Genomic DNA, 21,711 nt, shown 5'->3' with positions numbered 1-21,711 from the left:
CATACAGAAATGGCGAAAGAATTCACAGCACAGTTTCTGCAAAGGCAGCCATGGTAATCTCTGCCAAGGGACTGACTGTGGAGTTCGTCTTCTCAGGCTCTGGATTGGCACACAGTCTGTCTTAAATCCTTCTTGGAGCTGGATATGAAACCTTCCTCTGCTTTGGTTCTTCCATTTGTTCTATGGACATTGAATTTGAAATGTCCTGGAGCTGAATGGAGGAAGAAGATAAATAAATAAAGTTAATTAAGCTCCACTGTTGTTACTGGGAATGAATAGCAAAAAGCAGCTTTTGTCTGGGAGACAGGTACTTTTCTGTGTGGCCCTGGCCCTTCAATGGACTGGAATTTGGGACAGGCTGGAATTTGGCCCTGGGATGAAGGGAATGGTAGTCTGAGAGAAAAACAAGTTGGCAGGAGTCAGTGTAGTTGGTGCTGTTGGCTGCTTTTGTTTTTGTTTTGAAGTTTTCATGACTGCAGAGTAACTGCCCTGCATTCATCTCTGCTGGGACAAGGGTCACAGATGATGTTTTGTTCTCACTAGCTTTTTCAAGCAATGCTCCATCTCCCACCTAGTTGCTGTTTTCCATTTGCTTAGAAGGCTATTTCTTTGTGACTGGCACAGGTGTACCTGCCCAGGGGTATTTCAGGGCAATACCCTTCTATCACAGTCACAGAAAATGTGCTGATGACTTCTGACATTGACTGCACCAGTGTCCCCAGCGGCTTCTGCGTGTGTGTGTATGGGCACAGACCTGACAGAGGTCACCAGAGAAAAAAGCCTTCTGAGAACAGCTTGCTGTTTTGCGAACTGGTCTCAAGCCACCTTGTTCTTTGCAGCATTTTCCAAATGCAGGGAGGCTGAGCCTGGCTAATCAGTGCTTGTTCCAAGTATCAGGGGCATTGTTCCACAGCTCTGGGTTTTTTTAGCATTCCAGAGATTGAAATTAAAGACACAGTTGGTGGCACCTGCCCTCTCTCTCTGCCTGTCTTCCCACCCTGAATGATTCATGCACAAATTGTATAAACCAAGTGGTAGTGGAAGCCTGGACATGAATACTGGTGTTACTCTTGGGCTTCTCACTAGTGAAAAAATAGAACCACTCAAAGCAGGTGGGTCAGCCCCTGCTTAAAGATGTTTTGCTGTCAGCTCACTGATATTAGCCTCATCATCTGTCTGGAATATGCAGGAGATTATTACCTATGCAGGATGCTATTACCTATGCATATATCCTAATATGCATTAGGTTGTTGTCTAATAACCTGTTGCTCATTCCACTGCTTTCTTGGTGCTTTTTGGCTGCTGCTTTCTAGTCAGGTTTTTGAAACCTGCCACTGACAATTATTTGTGAATGGGATTCCAGTTTAATGGTGCAAGTTTCCACTCGCTCTGGAGACTCATATGCTCTTTACCAAATGATCAGAATCTGGAATTGAAGTCAGGTTCTGGCAATTGCATATCTCTTTGCTTAAAAAATGCTTTTGTTTTTTCTAAAAGCCTCCCTGTTGACTTACAGACTAAGCTGAATTCCTATGCATGGTGTGGAATTCTTCAGCCTTGGTAGATATTTAACCACACAAATGTATATGAAACTAAGCAGGCAGGAAAATATATTCTTTCTGGTTATTGTGGTATTATCTATTAAAAATCTTGAACTAGAGGAAGAAAAATGTTTATATGAAAGCTAAGAGTATGCTACTCCTCTTTTTGCAGATACAATAGTTTAATGAAACACAAGGCAGAACTGGAAGAGTTGGAAATAGTTTTAAAAACTGAAAGAGAGGTTTTGCAACAAGAGAGGAGATCAAATGCAATAACCACTGGAGAAAATCAGAAGCTGAGGGAGGAACTGGACAGGTATGCTACCATTGCTAAAATCTGTATATGTCGTCAAAAAGTAAATTGTGCAAAACACACAATTGTTTTGGTGTGTTAACTGTAGCTCCAGAATACCTTCATTAACGTGTCTGTTAATTTATCTCAATTTGTCTTGTTAATTTGATCATTTTGTTTAACTCGGTTAAGATTATCAGCTTCATGGACACTGTCAAGAAATAACTGTTACTCAGTGCTTCAAACATGGTCTGATCCTGGGACTTTTGCACATTCAAACTAAGCTTCCACATGTGGTTCAGTTCACAAGTTTTTCTGTAATGAGTTGTTTGCAAGCACTTGTCTTTAAGTAGAACTACAAATGCTCAAAATGCCCAGATACCTTCTAGAGTTGCATGAAAAGGTTCCTACTAATTTTTTTTTTTTTCCTTAAGGAGAATTATATTATGCTTTTCACATAATATGATTTAGTTCTAGGAGTTACTATTGCTGTTTATTTTCTGCTGCCTAGAGAAAGCTGCTATTTGTTAGTACTTGAAAGAGACTTGATTCTTGTTATTAGAAGTGGGCTTAGTGATTCATATGATCACTGAGTAACTGTTAACTCATGTTAACCCCTTCTGTGAGCTAGCAGCTGAACTTTACGTAATGCAGCAGTAAAATGTACCCAAACCTGTATCCCTGCTGGGGCGGCGCTCTCCATTATAACCAGTTCAGTGCCTCTGTTCATACTACAAAGGCATTTTGAGAAACAGTCTGGTACAAATAAGAGGCCAACGTACCAAGTTAAAGCAACATCGGATTGAATCATATTTAAAAATCACATTAAGTTCAGTCACAAAAGTTTCATATGCTGTCCCAGTAATACACTTTAGAACACTGCAGAGCTCTGCAAAGGTTTTCTCAGGCTTGCTGTTTTCAACTCTGTTTCTCCAGGGACAAAGGAAGATGTTGAAAACTGTTGATTGCAATGCTGGCAGAGTAAGGCTTAGCTGATCTGTCAGCAAATACGGAACTTAATCTTTTTTATGTATCTATTTGTTTAATGTTTTGCCTTCGTGATTTGTAGACAGTTTTAGATTTACCAAAAGCTATAAAGGAATCATCTTACAGCATTACAGTGTTTCCAGTTCAGGACACTTTAATACTGTGAGTGTTCTTTATTTGTGCAAAATAGAGCTGCCTTTATAGCCAAATGCTTCTAAATACATTGTGCCTCAGAAATTTATGGTGTTTCTTGCACATTGAGGAAATAGCAGTTTTAAGTTTCATCTATTTTTCTTTTAGTTCTTTTATAGATCTGAAATATTTTATAAAGCTATTACTACTTTCTTAATAAAATTTTATTATATGCTTAGAATAAAAACGTCTTTAGGAGTTAGTCTTTGGAACTTAATGTTTGATTTAGCGATAGCTGCACACTGATGTGGTCTTGAACGTGAGATACTTTCTATGAAATGTCCTTCACAAGCCTGCTGGCTTCTTTGTCTTCAGGGTGAATTTCTTGCACAACCAGCTAAAGGCAGAGTATGAAGGGCTGCATTCACACACTAAGGAGCTGAAAACTTCCTTGAACAACTCTCAGCTGGAGCTGAATCGTTGGCAGGCTCGCTATGATGAGCTAAAAGAACAGCACCAGTCCATGGATATCTCTCTGACCAAGCTGGATAACCACTGTGAGGTGAGTAGCTATAGACTGGTATACTGCTGGGTTCCTGTTAGAGAGCTGGCAATCAGTGTGTGAAGGTTTTGGCACACTATATATAGAAGGTCAAGCTATGCAATTGTAAGAATACCCCTACGTGCTTTGAAGTTTATCAATTGGTTGCTATGCCATTGTGTTAGCTTGATTATGGTGTACTCCCAGAGAATCCAGATGCAGAGGAAAGATTAATTTATCTTGTTTAATAGCTCCTGTCCCGTCTAAAGGGAAATCTGGAAGAAGAAAACCATCATCTCCTGAGTCAGATTCAGATGCTGAGCCAGCAGAATCAGATGTTACTGGAACAGAACATGGAGAACAAGGAACAGTATCACGAAGAACAGAAACAGTACATGTAAGAAACTAAAGATCTGAACTGTAAAACCTAAAAAAGTATTCTGTTTGTCTAGATGACAAATCATCTGTCAGGAGTAGAAGGACAGGCAGGGGAATGATAGGTCTACTTGATATCTGGCTAGAAAAGGGGATGTTTCAGAGAAGGTATATGTAATGGGGAGAAGCTACAAAATTTCTTCACATTGCCTTACCACAAAGGAATGTGCAGGAGACACCTGGATGAGCACAGCTCTTTTTAAATGACATAGATGAACCCATGTGGAGAACTTAGTTACAAAAGATGGAATGCTAAACCCAGCGGTACTTCTCAAAGACGTCTGAAGAGCTTGGAAAACAGCTGAGTTGCAACAAAAATTTAGTCTTAGGAGAATCATTCTATGTTCAGATTCCTGAAGAATAGCATATATTAATACTCCTAGTTTTTGTCATTTTCATTTTAAGAAATACTTCTATGTTGTTTTTAAGCATGCAAGTGTCAACATCTGTAGCTGCATCCCCCATGCATAGGGTGACATTGCTTAAAGTGAGATACCCTGTTTAAACATATTGGACATATACAAAGAACACTGTTCTCACAGCAGTGAAGTTCTCTTATAGGTGTGAAAGAAGTAAGAAAAGTGTTCTTAATCCCAAGAATTTAAGTCTGAGCACCTCAGGATAATGTGGGAGTTACTGACTGAGTTTTATTTCAACCATATAATCCAGCACTGAAATGTTAGAAATTGTTTACCAGAATTGGCTGAATACAGTTCAGATATACTCTAGGCATATTTATCCAGGTGTCTTGGCAGTTCTGTGATGGAGGCACATTAGACCTGCTACTTGAATGAAAGATTATTTCATCCACTGTGCAGGTTAACAAAAGGAGGAGTAAATAAAAATAATAAGATTACATGGCACTCATGAATGCTTTGACACTGCTCACAGGAGACCACCACCACAGTAGTCTTAAAAAAATCAAACATTATTTATTTCTCTAGTTAGAACAGAGTAAACAAAACAGGAATTAAATGCCCAGTTATTGTGTAGACAAGAAGTTCAACTATGTAAGTAATAACCTTGAGTAATTGTCAGTGATCTGTGAATAAGACTGAACAATCAGCAAACAAATTTTCAAAAAAACGAAGTAAGGTTAATCTCAACACCCACCAACAAACTCTGCCTGAGTTATTAGTGAGTAATCTAGCACCAATCTATTGTTCTTTCACTTTTCGTGCTATGGCATAAAAAAATAACATGTCAGCAAGTTGGGTATGCTTTTTGCATTTGCACTCTCTCTAAAGAGACAGTGAATAAGTTCAGTAGGATTCTGAAGGTTATGCGATAGGAAGATACTTCAGTCTCTTTGTTCTCTTGGTGGCTTTTGGTCTTTGATTTTTTGATTATGCTTCATTTCATACAGATGGTTCAGAATGTCCTTTCTCCCCTTACAGTGATAAATTGAATGCCTTAAGGAGACACAAGGAAAAACTTGAGGAGAAGATAATGGATCAGTACAAGTTTTATGATCCTACTCCAAAAAAGTAAGTCTTGTATGGGTTCAGTTCTGCTATGTAGAGATTTGTGAGGGTGAGAAAAGGCTCTCCAGAACTGGAGGTAATAGAAATTTCATCTGAAGTAAGGACAGTGTCATCTCCACTCTCTCTTCACTCTCACTCAGCAAGCCATTCCCTGAAAAAGCGGGTTGTGTTACAGTAGGTTGTGTTAATATAGAGCACAGTACTTCACGTGGGGTCCTCTTTTAATAATGGGATCTGAAACAGTATTAATTCACTTTGCCCTGTTGAATATCATCTTGTTCCTGGCAGAGGGGAGGGACCCCCAGTACGGTGACTAAGCAGCAGAAGGAGATGCCAGAGCTGTTCTTTCAAAGGGGATAAGCAGTCTGTTGGAGAGAAGGGATTTCAAAAAATATATCAAGAACAGAAAAAAAAGAGCCAAGCTGTTTCCACCACACAGTGCTGACTGATAGCCTTAGCAAAGAGAGGGATTCATCTTTAAAAGAGTTTTGATTTCATTCCTTCTCTGTCTGTTCCTGTAGTAGAGCTTTTTACACTTGAAGTGTCTTATGTGGGTCCATATGTGTAATTTAGATTTCTAGCAAAGGGAATGGTTGTCTTTCTCACATTTCTCATGCTGAAGAAACATTTCTGTAAAATAATTTTGACTTTGGGAGAGAAATGGATCTGAAGCTCTGAAATTCATGCTGCATCTTTCAAACCAGTTCGTGACAGTGAACAAGTAAGAATGTAGAATGGCTTGATGGCTTTAGCACAGCTGTAAACTTCTTCAAGGAGCATTTCTTGTAGTGTTTTATGAATCCCATTCACAAAACCTGCTTTATCAGGAAAAACCACTGGATTGGAGCTAGAGCCTTAGTTAAACTAATCAAGCCAAAGAAGGAGACCGCAAGGGAGCGGTTGAAACCAGCAGCAGAAACCCCTCCATGGCATTCTGAATCCCCAGAGACTGTAAACTCTCCATCTGCCTCCCAAAAAGTGAAACATCGGCAGGAGACTCAGGATAATATCTCTCAAGGGTCAAACTCTATGGAAGAGAAAGAAAACCCTGGGGCAGCTTCAAACAAAGGTAAGGAATGCCCAGCCTCAATTAATGAGCTGAGCAGTATTTTTGAAAAATATTAAAAAATGTTTTAAAAAGATTTAATATATAAGATATGTTAATACTTCATCTCATTATGCTTTATATCCCCTTTTTAGTAAACTAAAAGTTTGAGTAAGCAAAAAACCACTAAACTAAAAAGCTGAATAAACTAGAAGGTTGGAGGTGTTTTGTTTTGGCTTGGTTTGGTTTGAGTTTGTTTTGTTCCTCTTACCTGCTTCTCCCTTCAGCTTTTGTATAGAGTTTCTTGGTTTACCTGAATGTATTGCATGTTACTGAGTAAGCTGGTGTAAATACTTCATTTACTGGGTTTCTGCAGCAAAGCATTTTAAAGTTGGACTGTAAAATATTGTGGTTCATTAGCAACTGCTCTTCAAGTGGTTAATAGCTGGTCTTGCAGCCACTGCCAGGAGATGGCGCATATGTAAAAGAAATAACATAGAAAATGCTAATTTATTGTAATCTAATTATTTTGGGAGGTTGTATTTTGGTTTTTGTATCAAACTAAGAATTTTGTAATGTAAAATGATGAAATTATTTTTTTGAACGCTAATGCAAATGTAAGAAAGATGGAGTGATACTTTTTTGTTTAGTTAGTTCATGCAGTAAATCAGGTGTTCCTAATTATTGGAAATTTAAAAGAAAGCTCCTCAAAATAAATACATTGCCTTTATTAAAGACCACAGAGTATCTCAAGCTTTGCTTATTCTATTGAGATCACTTCTGTCAGCTTCTATATTAGATCGTTGTCCTACAGGAGTACTTTTCAAGAAGCAGTTTTTAAATTAAACCTTACATAGTAATTCCTGTCTTCACACTGCAGAGTGTGGGAAATGGAAGCGGAGCAACTGGGGGCAGTAGAACTGTTGCTATAAACTGCTGCCAAGTGTCTGGCTAAAGTTTTTGTTTTGATTGGGGTTTCTATTCTATTTCCTTTTCTCTATTCTGATTCTTCAAAGTGGTTGATACACTTAAAATAAAAATGCATGTCTCAGATCATCCATGTGATTCCAGGATATGTTAAGTATTTAAGGTGCATCCAGAGTTCAACCTGGGAATTTGGGCTTGGGAGTGCCAGAGATAACAGAAAGTCTCTGGGGCTTCATTCTTTCTGATGTTATATGAAACATGCTTATGTTGAGATGATGAGCATCAGTATTAAAGCCTAGAAGACACCTAGGAAATTTGAGTATATTATCACCAAGTAACCTATTTGATTTTACTTTAAGTAAAAGCATTCTGGGTGATTTAACAGTAATTTCTTAATGGACTTGCTTTTATTTTATGTATATGTGTTAATCTATGCATTAATCTGAGTCAGATTAACTATTATTAACTATGCATTAATCAGTCCTCTGAATATATGTGTTAGTCTTTGTTGAGCCTTTTTTGTTTTTTACTGGTTGTGTAGTCTTTAATCTGTTTTAAGACAAGTTTAAGTTTTATTTATAAGGGTTTTTTTACTTTTTTTTCTTCTTCTTTTTGGGATACCTGGGTGATAACAATTTAGCTGCGCAGCGCAGAAAGATTGCCTTTTTGAGAAGCAAAGTCAAGGATAAAGAAAAGTCTCCTAAGTCTCCATCGAATCATCAGTCTCTCTCTAATCGGCTCCGGTTCTGGTCTTCTTCCGACATCCCATCCTCTCCTAATGAGCCTCTTTCTTTCCCGGAATTGGGATATTTCTAACACCTTCTCTTTAGCATTTATCTTCATTTATTTCTGAAAAATATTAAAAAAAAAAACAAAAAACACAAAAACCCCAAACCACACGTGCCTTAAAAGAACACACACCTTGATAGAAACACTCAGCATGTCTTTACAATACTCTAATTACAAGCACAGATTAGTGAACATGGACTTAAGTTTTCCTGTAGAAGATGAATCACTATTGCACACTGTGGATCATATCTTCAATGCAGCACATTTTTAGGGGACCTCATGGCATACAGTTTGCGTATGTATATTGGCTGTGGTGCTGTTGTAAGTAAGTGAAGTTGCTGTGTGCTTTGATATTTTCTTGCAATCACATACTTGCATCGTGTCCAGTTAAAATGTTGAACTGATTTGCTGTTGCTATGCTTTCTACAAGGCTGTACTCTTCCTAAAATATAAATCTAATGTGTAAGCAGACTCAAATCCTGGAGATTTTTTTCAGTATTCTGTGCTCCTAAATGCTAAAAATGGCAGGGGTTTTAGCATCTTTTTCTGCTTTTATATAGTCTAGCTTTGAATGTAGATTGGAAGCTACTGGGAAAATTATTCTCCGCAAAGCGTCTTGACATTTGCATTCAAACCTGCTGTTTAGCAAGGTTTTATGCTTCCATCTATGAAAATTCATCTCAAATTGAGCTGCAGTTTCATTTTTTGCTGCTTCAATTTTGAAAGAGCTTTTTTGAAAGAAGAAAGTAAGATTGGGAATAACCTTCATCGTGGATCCGTTGCCCAGTATTCTTATTGTCTGATAGCCATGACCTGGAGGCTTCTGAAATGAACCTCCGAGTCCGGTCCCCACTCTGTGTTAGAGAAATGTGTGGAGCACAGGTGGCATGCTACGGGGAGCTCAGCAGAGAGGCCAAAACATCTCATCTTTCTTTTCCCTCTGAGAAGTGACCCTCTGTGGCACAACCAGGGACACTGGCAAAGCAGTCTGTTGCTGCCCATTTTGGGATTTGTAAAGAATGTTTGTCTCCAGGGCAGTTGATAATTCTGGCATCTGTGGAAGGTGTGCATCTACAAAGTCAATTGGAAATACAGATTTGCATGCCAAGTTTTAGCCAGTAATTGCCCCTACAGGATGCGATAAACCTGGGAGAAAGTGCCAACTCTGTGCTATGGAGTCCACACAGACTGTGGGAGAGAAAACATTGTTTCTGAAGTCAGCTTCCAGGAATCATCTAGGATGACAGCAACTTGGTCCATTTCTCTGATACAACTTTGCTGCTGCTCTGTGCTTTAAACTAACTGTCTGTCCATTGTCTCTGCAAGTTGTTAACTTTGACCACTGCACTCTGCTGTGTTTTTAGCATTGACTTACTATTAGTTAAGCAAGTACTCCATAGAAATATATAGAAAACTAGAATCTTGTCTCATTAAGAGTGTGTTTCCTCTAGTAAATTCTTTAAATTTTGCTCTATTTTATGCGTGCCTTAAAGTGTTACATCTGCATTACAAGAAATTAATTAACCTACCCCATCAATAGGAAAGATGTCTTCAGCTTTCTGAATCTAAATAGTATTCTAGTGCAGGTAGTTTTTGTTGTTCTCATGCTAAGATACCAGGAATTCCACTTAAAAATCGTTTCACTAGAACATCATAGGAGCAGCAGAGTTTTAACCTTGTAGAGACCGACCCACAGGAAAGATCTAAACCTGAAAGCAATTAGCTTAGTGTGTGGATCATGCTAGATAATTTCCAAATCAGCATTATTTCTATTTGAATAAGAACATGACTACTGTCACTCTTTCCTTATTCTATTTTATTACTGAAGTAATTGCTTATAAAATGTACCTGCAAGGAATAATGTTACAGGAATGTCACACCTCCCTTACCTTTTCTGCATTCATGTCTTTGCTCCTTTTCTTCCTCCTTTCACGGTTAATTGTTGCATGTATAATATCAACCCTCCCACTAGCGCTAGGCAGCCCTTGTCACTTCCACACTCTGCAGAGAGAGCACACATGATTGAAAAACTGGTGGCAGAAATTTCCTATCCAGTACTGGACTGTTTATGGAAAAGCTTGCAAAACTAGTGCCTCTATTGTGCGGTTTCTTTGTGCCTGCTTGTCATGTTTGTATGGGCTGATAAACACAAATCTCCCAGTGCTATTTTCCATTGACTCATATTTATTTACTTCTTTCCTCCTCAGTGCTAATGGACCTGAAGCAAAAGAGGAATTCCCATCATGGAGGCAGCAATGATAATGTTGAAGTCTCAGCAGACTCTGCAACAAAACACTGCTGTGTGGAGCTGGGTCCTAGGACTTACTCGACCTCAGCTATTCATCTGCACACTTCCACCCCTATCTCCAGGCTCCAGAGCAGACCAAAAGGTATGCAGTGCATTTGATATACCAGCTGTTGGTACAAGTCAGGCTAATTCATAGTTCCTGCTTAGCTGAAACATGGCTTCTAGTGGCATTCAAGTACAAACCAGAGCGTTAGTATTTTCTCTTCTACTTTATCTGCTTAATAGTTTAATTGTTTATATTTAAATATAGTTAAATAGTTTAATTGATCAGGTACAGGGTTTTCTTACTCTTGTAATGTCATCAATTCAATAGAACACATTTGGATGTCAGTTTTTCTGGGGTTCCCTGCCCAGTGGTTCACAGCAGAGGTTAGAAGATGGCTCATCTTCTAGTATTGGCTTAATAAAACCCTCTTGATCACCTCAGTCTTCTACGCTGCTGGAATGCATTGGAGACTGACCTGAGGGATTAACCTTCCTGTGTTTAATACTGCCTTTTAAGTTTTATGGTCTTTTCAGGCTATAATTCAGAAGATAATCTATGTGAACAGTCCCCTGAGGTGGAGTTTGCAAGCACCAGACAGCATGGTAAGCTTGTAGCATGTATGAATGCTCTAAACTTCTAAACATTAAGACTTATTTCATTCTGTCCACTTGAACTGTCCTGGAGCATTTTAGTTAAATGAACGTGATAGAATGAGATGTAGTAATGTAACACCATTTTCGGAATGTGGGTCTAAGTACTTCTATTTTTCTGTTGAGAAACTTTTAATGGACGTTTTCCCAAAATCAATTTTCAAAACCAATGCTGATGTTGAGATGACTTGCCTTGGCCCGTAAACAGACCCTTTAATGCATGTCCTACAGATTTGTTGCTGATTTTTCTGGACAATGTTCAATTCCTTCCTGAAGGGATTGAATCGGCAATAAAAAAAACATTCAGGGTTGGGGGTGTGCCTGCATGGTAGGCACTACCTGCTAAGAGATTTGTGGAAGACTTAATTTGCAGGCTGGTTGCCTGCTGCTTCCAAAGAGACAGAGAAAGAGACAGCAACTTATGGTTGAACTTCTTCAGTATTTACATTTCTTTGTTTATAGTTGCTGTAAAAGCAAAACCCAGAGCATACTACTTTGTGCAAAAAATGAGTGAGAGAAAGAAGATGGATCCTGAACAATTTGACTTGAAAAATGAAAATGGCTTCTACTCTGTACAGACTTTGGCATCATGTATATATTGCATTGTTAATGTTTCCAAAGTGACTTAGTTGCACCCGTCCTATTTTCAGAAGGCAGACTGTAGCCAAGTCTTTTAGAGAATCAGAGGTACTTGAGATCTGTTTGTTCAGTGCTTGTTTTGTATTTTTCAGTGTCCAGGCCAAACAGTTTGGAGAGCAGTAGAAACGCTTCCAGCAGTAGTTCGCCACTCAATTTGAAAGGTAAAGCTTTTACAGCTGAATTCTGACGAACAGGAAGTGAAATCCCATGTAACTGTGTGCAAAATGCTATTTTCCATCCAGTAAAATTTGAAGACTGTTTTGAAATTGTAACTGTTATGCAATCTGGATATAGCTGTCTCGGGAATCAAAACTGCTGGCAAGAAGTATTTTTCTAAGATTGATTCTGGCAAGGGGTAGCTTTTAAGACACGCAATCTAGTTTTGCTTCAGTCTGACTGGCATCGTATTGTGGGAACTAATCAGGCCACTTTTAGACTTTTACAACAACAGGTCTTTGCTGTTCTTACTCTGTACACAACTTGTGTATGGAATCACTGTACACTGGAGATTTGCTTTAGCTGAAATTGTGCATCCTTGAAGGATGTGGAAAAGCCCATTTTAAGCTTTCCTACTGGCAGGTGCTGGCTCTCAGATCACACATGGCCAAGACTGGGAGATCTTCTAGTGGCACAGAGGTAGTAAAGACCCCTTTACTATCTGTGTTATTCCTGTCCTTTGGACAAGTAGTTGTGCTTGTTTATCACAGGGGCTCAAAGTATGTATTGTAAGACATTTACTAGTCCTGATTTTTCAAAGTTCTGACTGCCTTGAGTTCTATAGGGGAAGAAAGTAAGGTCAAAAATGCCACCTAGTCTGTGTGGAAATAGCCCTGAATGATAGCCTATCTCAGTGAGACATCTACTGCAGTGAGGGAAGAGCAGTGTCTTTAATGATATTTATGCTTTTTCTCAGGTTCCTTAGATCATATCCATGGCAGAACTGAGAGCCTCAGCAGTGAAGATACGGTGCCAAGCAGAGAGACACCAGCCTTGCTCCGAGACACCTATCCCTTTCACTCCGCTTCTGCTGTCTTAAGCCCTAGCAGCAGGCATGAATCCTCCTTCCACAGGAACAGTTTGATCTCTCATGATATACCTCAGAGGAGTACTCCATCACAGTCTTATACAGGCAGGCAACGGTCAGCCTCACCTGGCAGTGAGATGGTGACTTTGGAAGAGTTCTTGGAAGAGAGCAACAGGCTGTCCCCACCAAGTGTAAGTAAATAGAGCCAGATAGCCCATCACATATGTCAAAAGACTGTTCAAAGCTGATTTAGGGGGATGAGGGCATGGGTAAACATGGAAAAACAAGAAGATCCTTGTTCATACATATGGAACTTAACCAAATCTGGCAAAATGAATTAAACAGTTCCGACAACTAAGGCAAGATTAACTTTCACACAGCACTGCTCATTTATTTTGGTATATCAGCTATGGCAAGTCAGGCAGATAATTCACTGCAAGTACCCTGTATTGAACTGCTGGGGCTTTTTAGTGTCAAACACTTGTGGTCAAGGTTTTATATTATAACGTTAGTTCTCAGCTTCAGGTATTTTTATTTGTGAATTGGTAAATTTTCAGTGTAATTTTCAGCTGCTAAATCTGTAATTAGAAATGAAACGTAACAGTTTTCAATTGAAGTGCAAAATACGCAGTTGTTCAAAACATCTCCTAACCTGGAAATACCATCAGTGTGTTTGAGAGAGAATATTTTTCTTACCGAATTAGGTTCTTTATGTTTTCACCATGCTGTGTACTGACTGGCATGTCAATGTTGGTTCAGTGACTACCGTAATATGTTGCACACTGAAGTGCTTTGTCAGAAATGAAATGTTTGGGTTTTAGATGGCATTTGTCTTTTACTGCTCAGGCAGTAAAAGGCATTTTGTCTTTTACCTCTTATTGCCTCATTATCCTAAATAAAATTATTAGCTTTTAGGGATGTTTAAAATTTGATAATTTTTTTGTTGTTTTTTGTTTTCATCTGTGACTACCTGACCATGTCTCAGTTTTCATTCTTTGTGTCATCCTTGTTCCTTTTCAGTGTCAGCGCAGTTTAAATGAGAGTGAAATGATTTCATTGCACCAATTTCTGTTAGAAGCTGATGCACTATATCCCTCTTGCTACTCCCTATGTCCTTCCCTCCGTCAGGAGCCTTCACAGTCACTTGAATCGGTCCTCAGTCATTCATGTCGTGACAGCATGAGGCACAGAACAGGCAGGGGGAATAGGAGATCTGCTTCACTGTATATCCCCAGGGTATCCATTGTTCTTGCTATGAAGGCAACAGCTCCCAACTTACCACAGCTTTTGCTAGCATATTAATACCCATAGAAGCATACTGTAACTCTTAGCTGTTATTTTAAAGGCTGCCATAGCACTTGCGTTAATTGCTTGTAAAGTATTTCCAGTGCTTGTTCATAAACATGCGTGGTTTTGGAGGACTAGTTGTTCTGTAATGTTAATGTGCATAACAGCAGTTTTAAGTGAATTTAAAAATAACCCTAACATTTCAACATCTAGTTGAGCATAGAAATCTTCCTGCTGCACTATTACCATTGACAGTGTTCACTTCTACCAAACCAATTTTGTGACTGGAAGAAACTTTTGGAATGCTAGTAAAATGAATATATTAAGCTTTAACATACTGCTTGGAGAAGAGTAAAGAAATAAATTCCATGAGCTTGTTTCAGCATGTCTTTTGTGAAGACAGCATGTCCCTTAACTGTTCTGAGCATGCCTTTACACTAATAGTCCAATGGCAGCTGATCAAACATTACCATTTTTCGATTGCATGGACCATCCCCATGAAATGTTTATTGTATATTTTCTTTTACTGCCAGGTTAATTGTCTGACTTGAAACATGTAAGTTAATCATGGGCAAACAATTATATCTCCATTTTTGTAAGGATTTTCTGTGCATTTCATTATATTGTATATGCAGCTTTTAATACATATGTAGTATATTGACTGGGAGAAGTGAGGGGAATCAGTGGAGAAGCAATGAAACTTTCTTGAAATGCTAACGCATCTCACTGAGTTATTCTCTCCTGTCATATCCGTGGAGTTACAGTAGAGTGTTACCCAGATGAACTGTATTCTGGAAGACAGGCCATCTTTGATATTCCCTGATACCGACAGCTCATGGCATTAATACGGTACTGATGTTTCAGTGACAGTGGCTGATGTGAAAGGAAGCAAAAGAGCTGCTGCCCAGGTTGCATGTGAAGTGCAACTCGACAAATTTATGACAATTAATCTGGCAAACAAAGCTGTCATGATCTAATGATGATGAGTACGTTATCTCTTGATTTGGATTTATACCCATTGTAAATTCATATCTTCTGTTCCCCACTTTAAATATAAAATCTGTCATTGTGTTTTGGTTGAATTAAATGGGAAGGAAGATTATCTACACAAAGCTCTACATGATTCTTTAAACAAAAAATGTCATTAACGTAGCATGTACATGTTTTCTCACACCAGGACACCTCCAGTAACAGAGATGACTTGCTCAGCGATTATTTTAAGAAAGCAAATGAGCCTTCAGCTACTGGGAACCTGCTGGTTCAGCCATCCAGAAAGGAGGCTGCTAAGATGCCCACTAGTCTTGTTGCTCCAACTGTAAAAATGACCACCACCAATGAAGAAGGAAGAACAGCGAAGCCTGGAAATCACATGAAGCCAAACCTCAGACACGTTGAACCTGAGACTCCAGTGAACTCCCAGGGGTCCCTTAAGCTTCCTCACACACCGCAGCACCAGCCTGCCAGTGGGATGCGGCAGATGGCACAGCCTCAGCAGCCTGGAACTGTGAGCAGGAGGAGTACATCCCTGAGCAGGGCATTCAGCTTAGCTTCTGCAGACCTCCTCAGAGCCACTGGCCCAGAGACTTACAAGCAGGAGAGCCCTCAGAAGTCAGCAGCAGACCTACGTGGGGGCAAGGACACTGTCAGTCAGACCTCTGGGGCTTTCACGCCAATGAGCTCCCAGGCAACTTTAAGAGAGAGGCCACAGTCTGCAAAAGTGGCAGGCTCCTTGCAAGGTGTTGATTCTCGCTGTCGGCAGCTTGATGCAAGGCGCCTTTCCCTGGCCCCACCGAAAGATGAGAGGCCACTCTCCTTCCATCAGTTCTCTGCCTCACCCACTGCCTCCACCAGCAATCTGAATGTCCAGCAACAGGAGTGCGTGAACCCTGGGCAACACTATTCACCCACACTGCACGTCCCCTCCAAAGTCAAACCAAAGCCAGCCCCTCGTACTGGGGAGGTGGCCGCAGTGGCCCCTGCCAGAGCTGTTTCCAGCAGCACTGAGGGAAATATTTCCCTAGGGCAAGGCCAGGGTGATGCCCTACTTACAAAGTGCCAGGGTAAGCTGCCGGAAGGCAGTGCTGGGGCTATGGAGGAGCCTGTGAGAGGAAGCAACTCCAACAGCACTCCTGGGTCTCCAGACTCACAGGGGGATCAGCAGACAATTTGGTATGAGTATGGGTGTGTGTAACCCATGGATGCAACTAGTAATGTGTGTGCTTGGCATTAATGATGTCTAGGTAGCATTTGTCTAGACAGGTCTTAGAGCAGCGTGCAGGTGATGCCTTTTCAGTGTTCTCCGGGAACTGTTTTCTGTTTGGAACAGGTATGATTAAGAGAAATAAGGAGGAAAACCCCAGCCCTACTTTTGACACAGTTGTGCCTAAAACAAAGTGGAAGCTTGACCTAATATCACAGCAGGTTGGCATGTGATTTTCACAGGTGTTGAGCATTCCTCACTCCAGGAGAAGCTTAGCAGGGTCCTCTGTCTTCGCTGCACTGTGCACCCCTTCTACCTGCATTAAGTAAGAGTTTCACAGGTTGTGTGTGTGTGTGTGTGTGTGTTGAACCCCACCCAACATTGATAAAACTTAACCATACTGAAAAGGTCATATAAAAGCCACACTTCTCCCCCAAAGACAGATCAGATACTTGGCTTAAGTAGTTTAAAGGTAAAGCTGAAGAGCAAAAGTATGTGGCTTTAGCTGTGGATCTGTTAAAATCACTTCTTGCCACAGCCATATTTTGTAGAGGTAATGTGCAGACTTCAAGGGTCACGTCTCAACCTTCCCCACTGGGACTGTGTAAACACAGAGGCACCAGCGCAATTACCCCAATGCCTTCACTATAGCTGCAGTTCAGTGGATCCTTGACACTCTGCAAGCCAAGTGGTGCTGCCTTTTGAAACTTGTTTTATCTTTTATACAAACACTGGAACTAATGCAGCCTTTCAGGGAGATGCCATTTCAATTGCAAAGGTGGCATCTCATGTACAAAAGTGTCTTGTAAGTATGTATATAAGAAGCTCAAGTATTGTATAGGAATGCTGTGTAAATTGTATTATTACATCCTTGTGTGCATGACTGCCCACATACTAAGTGGTATGTGGGATTTTGTCTCTTAGAAATCCTTGTTTACATCTCCAAGAACTTTGCTCAGCATAGAAAGCAAAATAATTTTGTATACATGTGAAAGAAATATACTTTTAAAGATCTATTTATGTGCAAAGAAGCTCCTTGTATGTTTCTGTCCAGAGTGTCATCAGCTGCTTATGTATATATGATCAAATGCTTATCTTTAATTCTATTTCACCTTTGTAAAGCTGTTTTTTTTGCAATAGACTAAATCCTTAAAAAAAAAATTAATACTTGTTTTGCTGGTTCTGACTTAATCTAGTAAAAGCTAAAACTGATTCATCTGAGGATGTTTTTGTTATCTAGTATGTAGTAATCCCATTCCGGAAACTACAAAATTGTTTATAATAAAGATTGAAATAAAATAGATGGATGTTGTACTTTTTTTTTTTTTCCTTGGGGAAAGAAAATTCCACGATTCATGGTGCTGGATGGAGATCTGTCTGCAGTAGCTTTGTGTAAGGCTCAATATTGATTTGCATCTCTGTGTGGCAGAGTTGTGTTCATCTTTGAACGTGAAGGGAACAGCAAAAGGAACTTTCTGACTTCTCTGTTATTTTAATGCTAACTACAGTTTTGCAACAATTTTAAAATTATGTGCTATGCAGCCATTTCAGAACATAGTGTTTTTGGTAAACTAAATTTCTCCTTCCATAAATTCCCTCTCAACATTGATTCTTGGCCAGACCACTCAAGGTGAAAGGCTGGCGTTTCTCCCTTGTTCCAGCTCCGTTTTGGAGGCATGTGCTCGATGGCTCTGCAGGCTAGGCTCCTGGGGAATTCATCTGTTAGTCGTCCATTACTGCAGATCTGCTTTTGCTGTAAGTACCTGCTTGGTCACTTACACTGTAGTGATCATTGTCTTATTTGCAGTTATTTACTTTCTCAGTTCTAGTACATTTGAATAAAAATGTATGTAATACTTACGTATTACCTTTCAAGTATGGGATAGTTTAAAATACAGATGTTATAACATGGAACAACTTCAAGGAAAATTTTGGCCTAGATGCCTGTGCTGCTGCGGCAGGTGCAGCCATTTTGCAGTCTGCCCTGCTCATTAATGGTTTTCAATTCTTTGGTAGATGCATCGGCTCCCGGGGCGGCGTGCGCCCAACACCTGCTGCGCCATCAGGTAAGAAGCGGGGTGGGTGTGAGAACAAGGCCTGCCTGCAGCTAAGGTGCTGCTAGTCTTGGGTGCCTTCTGGGGTGCCTTTCTGGGTAAGTGGGTGCTCACTGTCGAAGCGACATGGGGGGAGACGCCTCTTGTGTTCCTCAGAGGGCAGCGGCAGCAAATCCTCCCGCCTTCGCGCTGGTGGAGCTGCCGTGAGGCACTGGCTGCCGGGAGCTGCCAGGAGAGGTGTTTCTGTGAGGGGAAAAGTGGAAAGGGCAGAACTACTAGGCCATTTCAGGCTTCTCATCCCTTCCAAGAAGAAAAGGGAAACTGGTGAAACACCTGTTTCAATTTGCATGACTTGAAAGGCTGTTGGGACGTGCTGTGCAAGGGCAGGCAGCCGGGCCTGGCCGGTGGGACTGCTGGCAGCAAGATGGTGAGTGGCCAGCTGCAGCCATGCAACCCTGTGTGTTGGGCACAGGAGAAAGGTGCTTGTCTCTGCAGGAGCCCTAAGCTTTGGCACACTGGCTTTTCCCAGCTCTGTGTGGCAAAGGGCCGTGGGATGCCGATACTTTACGACACGGAAGGGTAGGCACCAACTGTGTGCCAAATAATGCTGTGAACTGTTCTGAACCATTTAAGTAACATTGGATAATGGAGTGCCTCAGTTGGTATATGTGGCTCGTTAATTCTCTAGATGATGTTTTGTATCAAAGGACAGGGTTTTGAAGGGTATCGCACGCCAAGGAGGCAGCAGTTGCCGATAGAGAGAGCCCAGGGGCTGTGGTGCCTTCGGCAGCACACGCTCCCTGCAGCGTGCTCAGAGGCTGAAGTCAGTGAAGCTGTTTGACACGTGCTTAAAATTGCACACACCGCATGATGATGGCATTTGCTTGAAGTATAAGAAATGGTTGATGTGGAAATTGCTTCTAGGGAGTTGTGTGCTCTGCAGCATCTCCTTACCAAGAAATCTGAAGCCTGAGGGGTCATTCACAGAGATTCCATGTCATGGTTACCTTTTTCCTCTCAGATATTGCTGTTCCTCAAACTTGGTAGGTAACCATGAAGTGAACAGACCTTTTCTGATTTCAGTTAATTGAGTCTAGAACATAAAATCCCCAGAAGAAGAATTAAAAAATAGAATTTACCTTTTTCTATAACAAGGGAAATTCCAACTGTAAGTGCATTGTAAAAAGGGCTAGTACTTTGGTTTAGAGAAATGAGGTTTCAAGGAACCCGTGTGGTTAGCAAGTATTTCTGATCATCCAGATGTTTGGGTTCAGCCAAAGGCAAATGACTTCAAGACAGAACATGGAAGAAATGCTCCAGAAATAATTACGCTGAGAGCATTTGAATTGTGGCTTTGCATTTTTAGATGAAAGGGTGCAGAGGGGGATCAGTTGTGGTAAGCTCCACAAAAAAAATTTATCCTAACAATTGCTTCTCTGCCTATCTGAGTCCTGGAATATCAGATTCTGGCAGCACTGGAGCTGTTCAAGGGAAGGTGGAAGCCTTGGGAATGTTTTTACAGACCACCAGTACTAGGCAGAATTAACCTGACCTAACAGTGCAGAGTGAAATAGTTCAGTTACTAAAAATAACAAATGAAGTTATCATTATGAAGGGTTGCTAGACGGGAGAAGTAGACCAGGCTGTGAAGGTCTGTCTTGAAAGCTGGTACTAAAGGCTTCCGTAAGAACTAAGAGAAAATGGCATCAGCTGGAAAGTGGTGAAAAAAAATCTAATTTAAGAGAGTACTGGTAGGAGTTCAAAGTGACTGGGAGAAGCTATGGCAAGTTGTACAACACTACATGGTGTTTTACCAGTCACAAAGATCTCTTCAAAAGTATGAAGAGAACAGTGGACAACAGATAGCTGCTGTTTAAAAGCTTCTCAAATGGGAAAATCCTTAAAAGGCTAACTTGGGGCCTAGAGGGTGAAATGTGACTTCATGAAATGTGACACAAAGTTGAGGTTAGTTCAGATTTGGAGAATTGTGAAGGACACCATTAAAGAGTAACATGGATGAGCGGGCACTTCAGTGGCAGGCTACCTGTACCTACCTCTGCTGAAGTTGTGGAAAGGACAGTTTATTGATTGTTGGAGGTTTTGGGGTGAGCAGTGGTAGGGGAGCAAAACTGGTTTTTCCTCATAGCATGACAATGAATATGTGGTTATTCCATAGAAACTAGGAGCCTAAAACATGTCCAAAACAAAACACAGAATGCCATGGAAACTACTGTCAGCTCTCTATCATTCCCAGATGCTGTTCTGCTCAGCTGTAGTTAAAACACTCGCATGTTTTTAACCAAAGATTGTCAGAACTGAGGATTATGTAGCTCTGATGGTGAGGCTGTGCCAAAGTACATAATGTGTGTGTTGCATATCAGAATGGGGAAGAGCAATAAATCTAAGTGTTGGCATTAGCCATGAAAAGCATGTATTGCACGAAGGGAAAACGGGAGCCCAGCTCCCTCCTCAGTGAGTGACACCCTGTGGTGTGACCTGAAAGTCATGCTAAAGGAGAGAGTTCTTAGGAAGGGGAAAACGAAGCTATTGGTGAGACACAGGGCACCATGCTCTTATGGAATCAAATAGATTAATGTAATAGCCTCATATTTTAATGCTTTGGGTTTGGTATGAAATAGTTTACAGGAGAGCTAAACAGCCTCTGCCTTGAGAAAACATCATCAGGTAAAATAAAAGAGGCTCCCTCTCCTCTCCAACATCAGGTGGTGGCTGTCTTCAGATTCAGGAGCTGGGCCAGTTCCACTAGGAACAGTGGGCACCTTCTCCATGTGAAAATGCCTGAAATTTGCAAGTCAAAGATCACGTTATGTTTTTAGTAGAGGGCGTGCTCTGAAAGTGTGAGATATTAATGGCAAGTAAAGCACAGTTTATGTTTGGAAACATACTGCTAAGAAAGAACATGAGAGTTTGAGAAGGATATTCCAGCTGGAGAAGCACAACTCCCCACCGGACTGCTGAGGCATCTCTAGAGACTTGCACTGGAGGGAAGAGGGAGTTTTCTGCAAGAACTAAGTGGGAAAGTATGTCTGTGAAGGACCAAAATGAGCTTTCTGTAGTGCTCCTAGTCTGATTGTTTTACCATTTGGCAGGGTATTTTGAAGGTTATGGGATGTAGAAGTGTATGTTCCCTTGCTGCTTTAAATATGTCTGACCAAAGTTATCCCATTCTTGTTAAACCCACGTAAAATGCTTTCCTGCACCTTTGCAAGTGGATTTTTTTCTCTAGTTATCCAAAACTGGAAATTTGCTTGTGTGTGTGTTGTGAGCCCACAAAATACCTAATCCACAGATGTGCGTGTTTCAGAGCCACTGGTTACCTGGGGATGTTCAGCTGCAGCATCTGAGCCTTCTGCAGGGATGGAAAACTCA

The 21,711-nt window shown here is 40.7% G+C and overlaps 1 protein-coding gene across 2 annotated transcripts in view; it reads left to right on the top strand.

The window, feature by feature from the left end:
• The window catches only part of CCDC88C (coiled-coil domain containing 88C), a 102,121-nt gene extending 84,551 nt beyond the window's left edge, over positions 1-17,570 (top strand). Inside the window, exons 21-31 of one of the 2 annotated variants that reach the window (XM_055802407.1) lie at positions 1,714-1,857; positions 3,328-3,514; positions 3,745-3,890; positions 5,326-5,415; positions 6,240-6,481; positions 10,381-10,563; positions 11,001-11,069; positions 11,849-11,917; positions 12,670-12,971; positions 13,801-14,016; positions 15,245-17,570. In XM_055802407.1, coding sequence (XP_055658382.1) covers positions 1,714-1,857; positions 3,328-3,514; positions 3,745-3,890; positions 5,326-5,415; positions 6,240-6,481; positions 10,381-10,563; positions 11,001-11,069; positions 11,849-11,917; positions 12,670-12,971; positions 13,801-14,016; positions 15,245-16,258 — 2,662 coding nt within the window. In that variant the 3' untranslated portion in view covers positions 16,259-17,570. The remainder of the gene's footprint in view (positions 1-1,713; positions 1,858-3,327; positions 3,515-3,744; positions 3,891-5,325; positions 5,416-6,239; positions 6,482-10,380; positions 10,564-11,000; positions 11,070-11,848; positions 11,918-12,669; positions 12,972-13,800; positions 14,017-15,244) is intronic. The other variant, XM_055802416.1, reaches the window with a different exon arrangement.
• Positions 17,571-21,711: the final 4,141 nt, after the last annotated feature.

The sequence above is a fragment of the Falco peregrinus genome, chromosome 1, assembly GCF_023634155.1.
Source record: "Falco peregrinus isolate bFalPer1 chromosome 1, bFalPer1.pri, whole genome shotgun sequence".
NCBI classification, from domain to species: domain Eukaryota; kingdom Metazoa; phylum Chordata; class Aves; order Falconiformes; family Falconidae; genus Falco; species Falco peregrinus.
The sequence above is the reverse complement of the archived record's forward strand: the minus strand, read 5'-3'. Positions and strand labels throughout refer to the sequence as shown.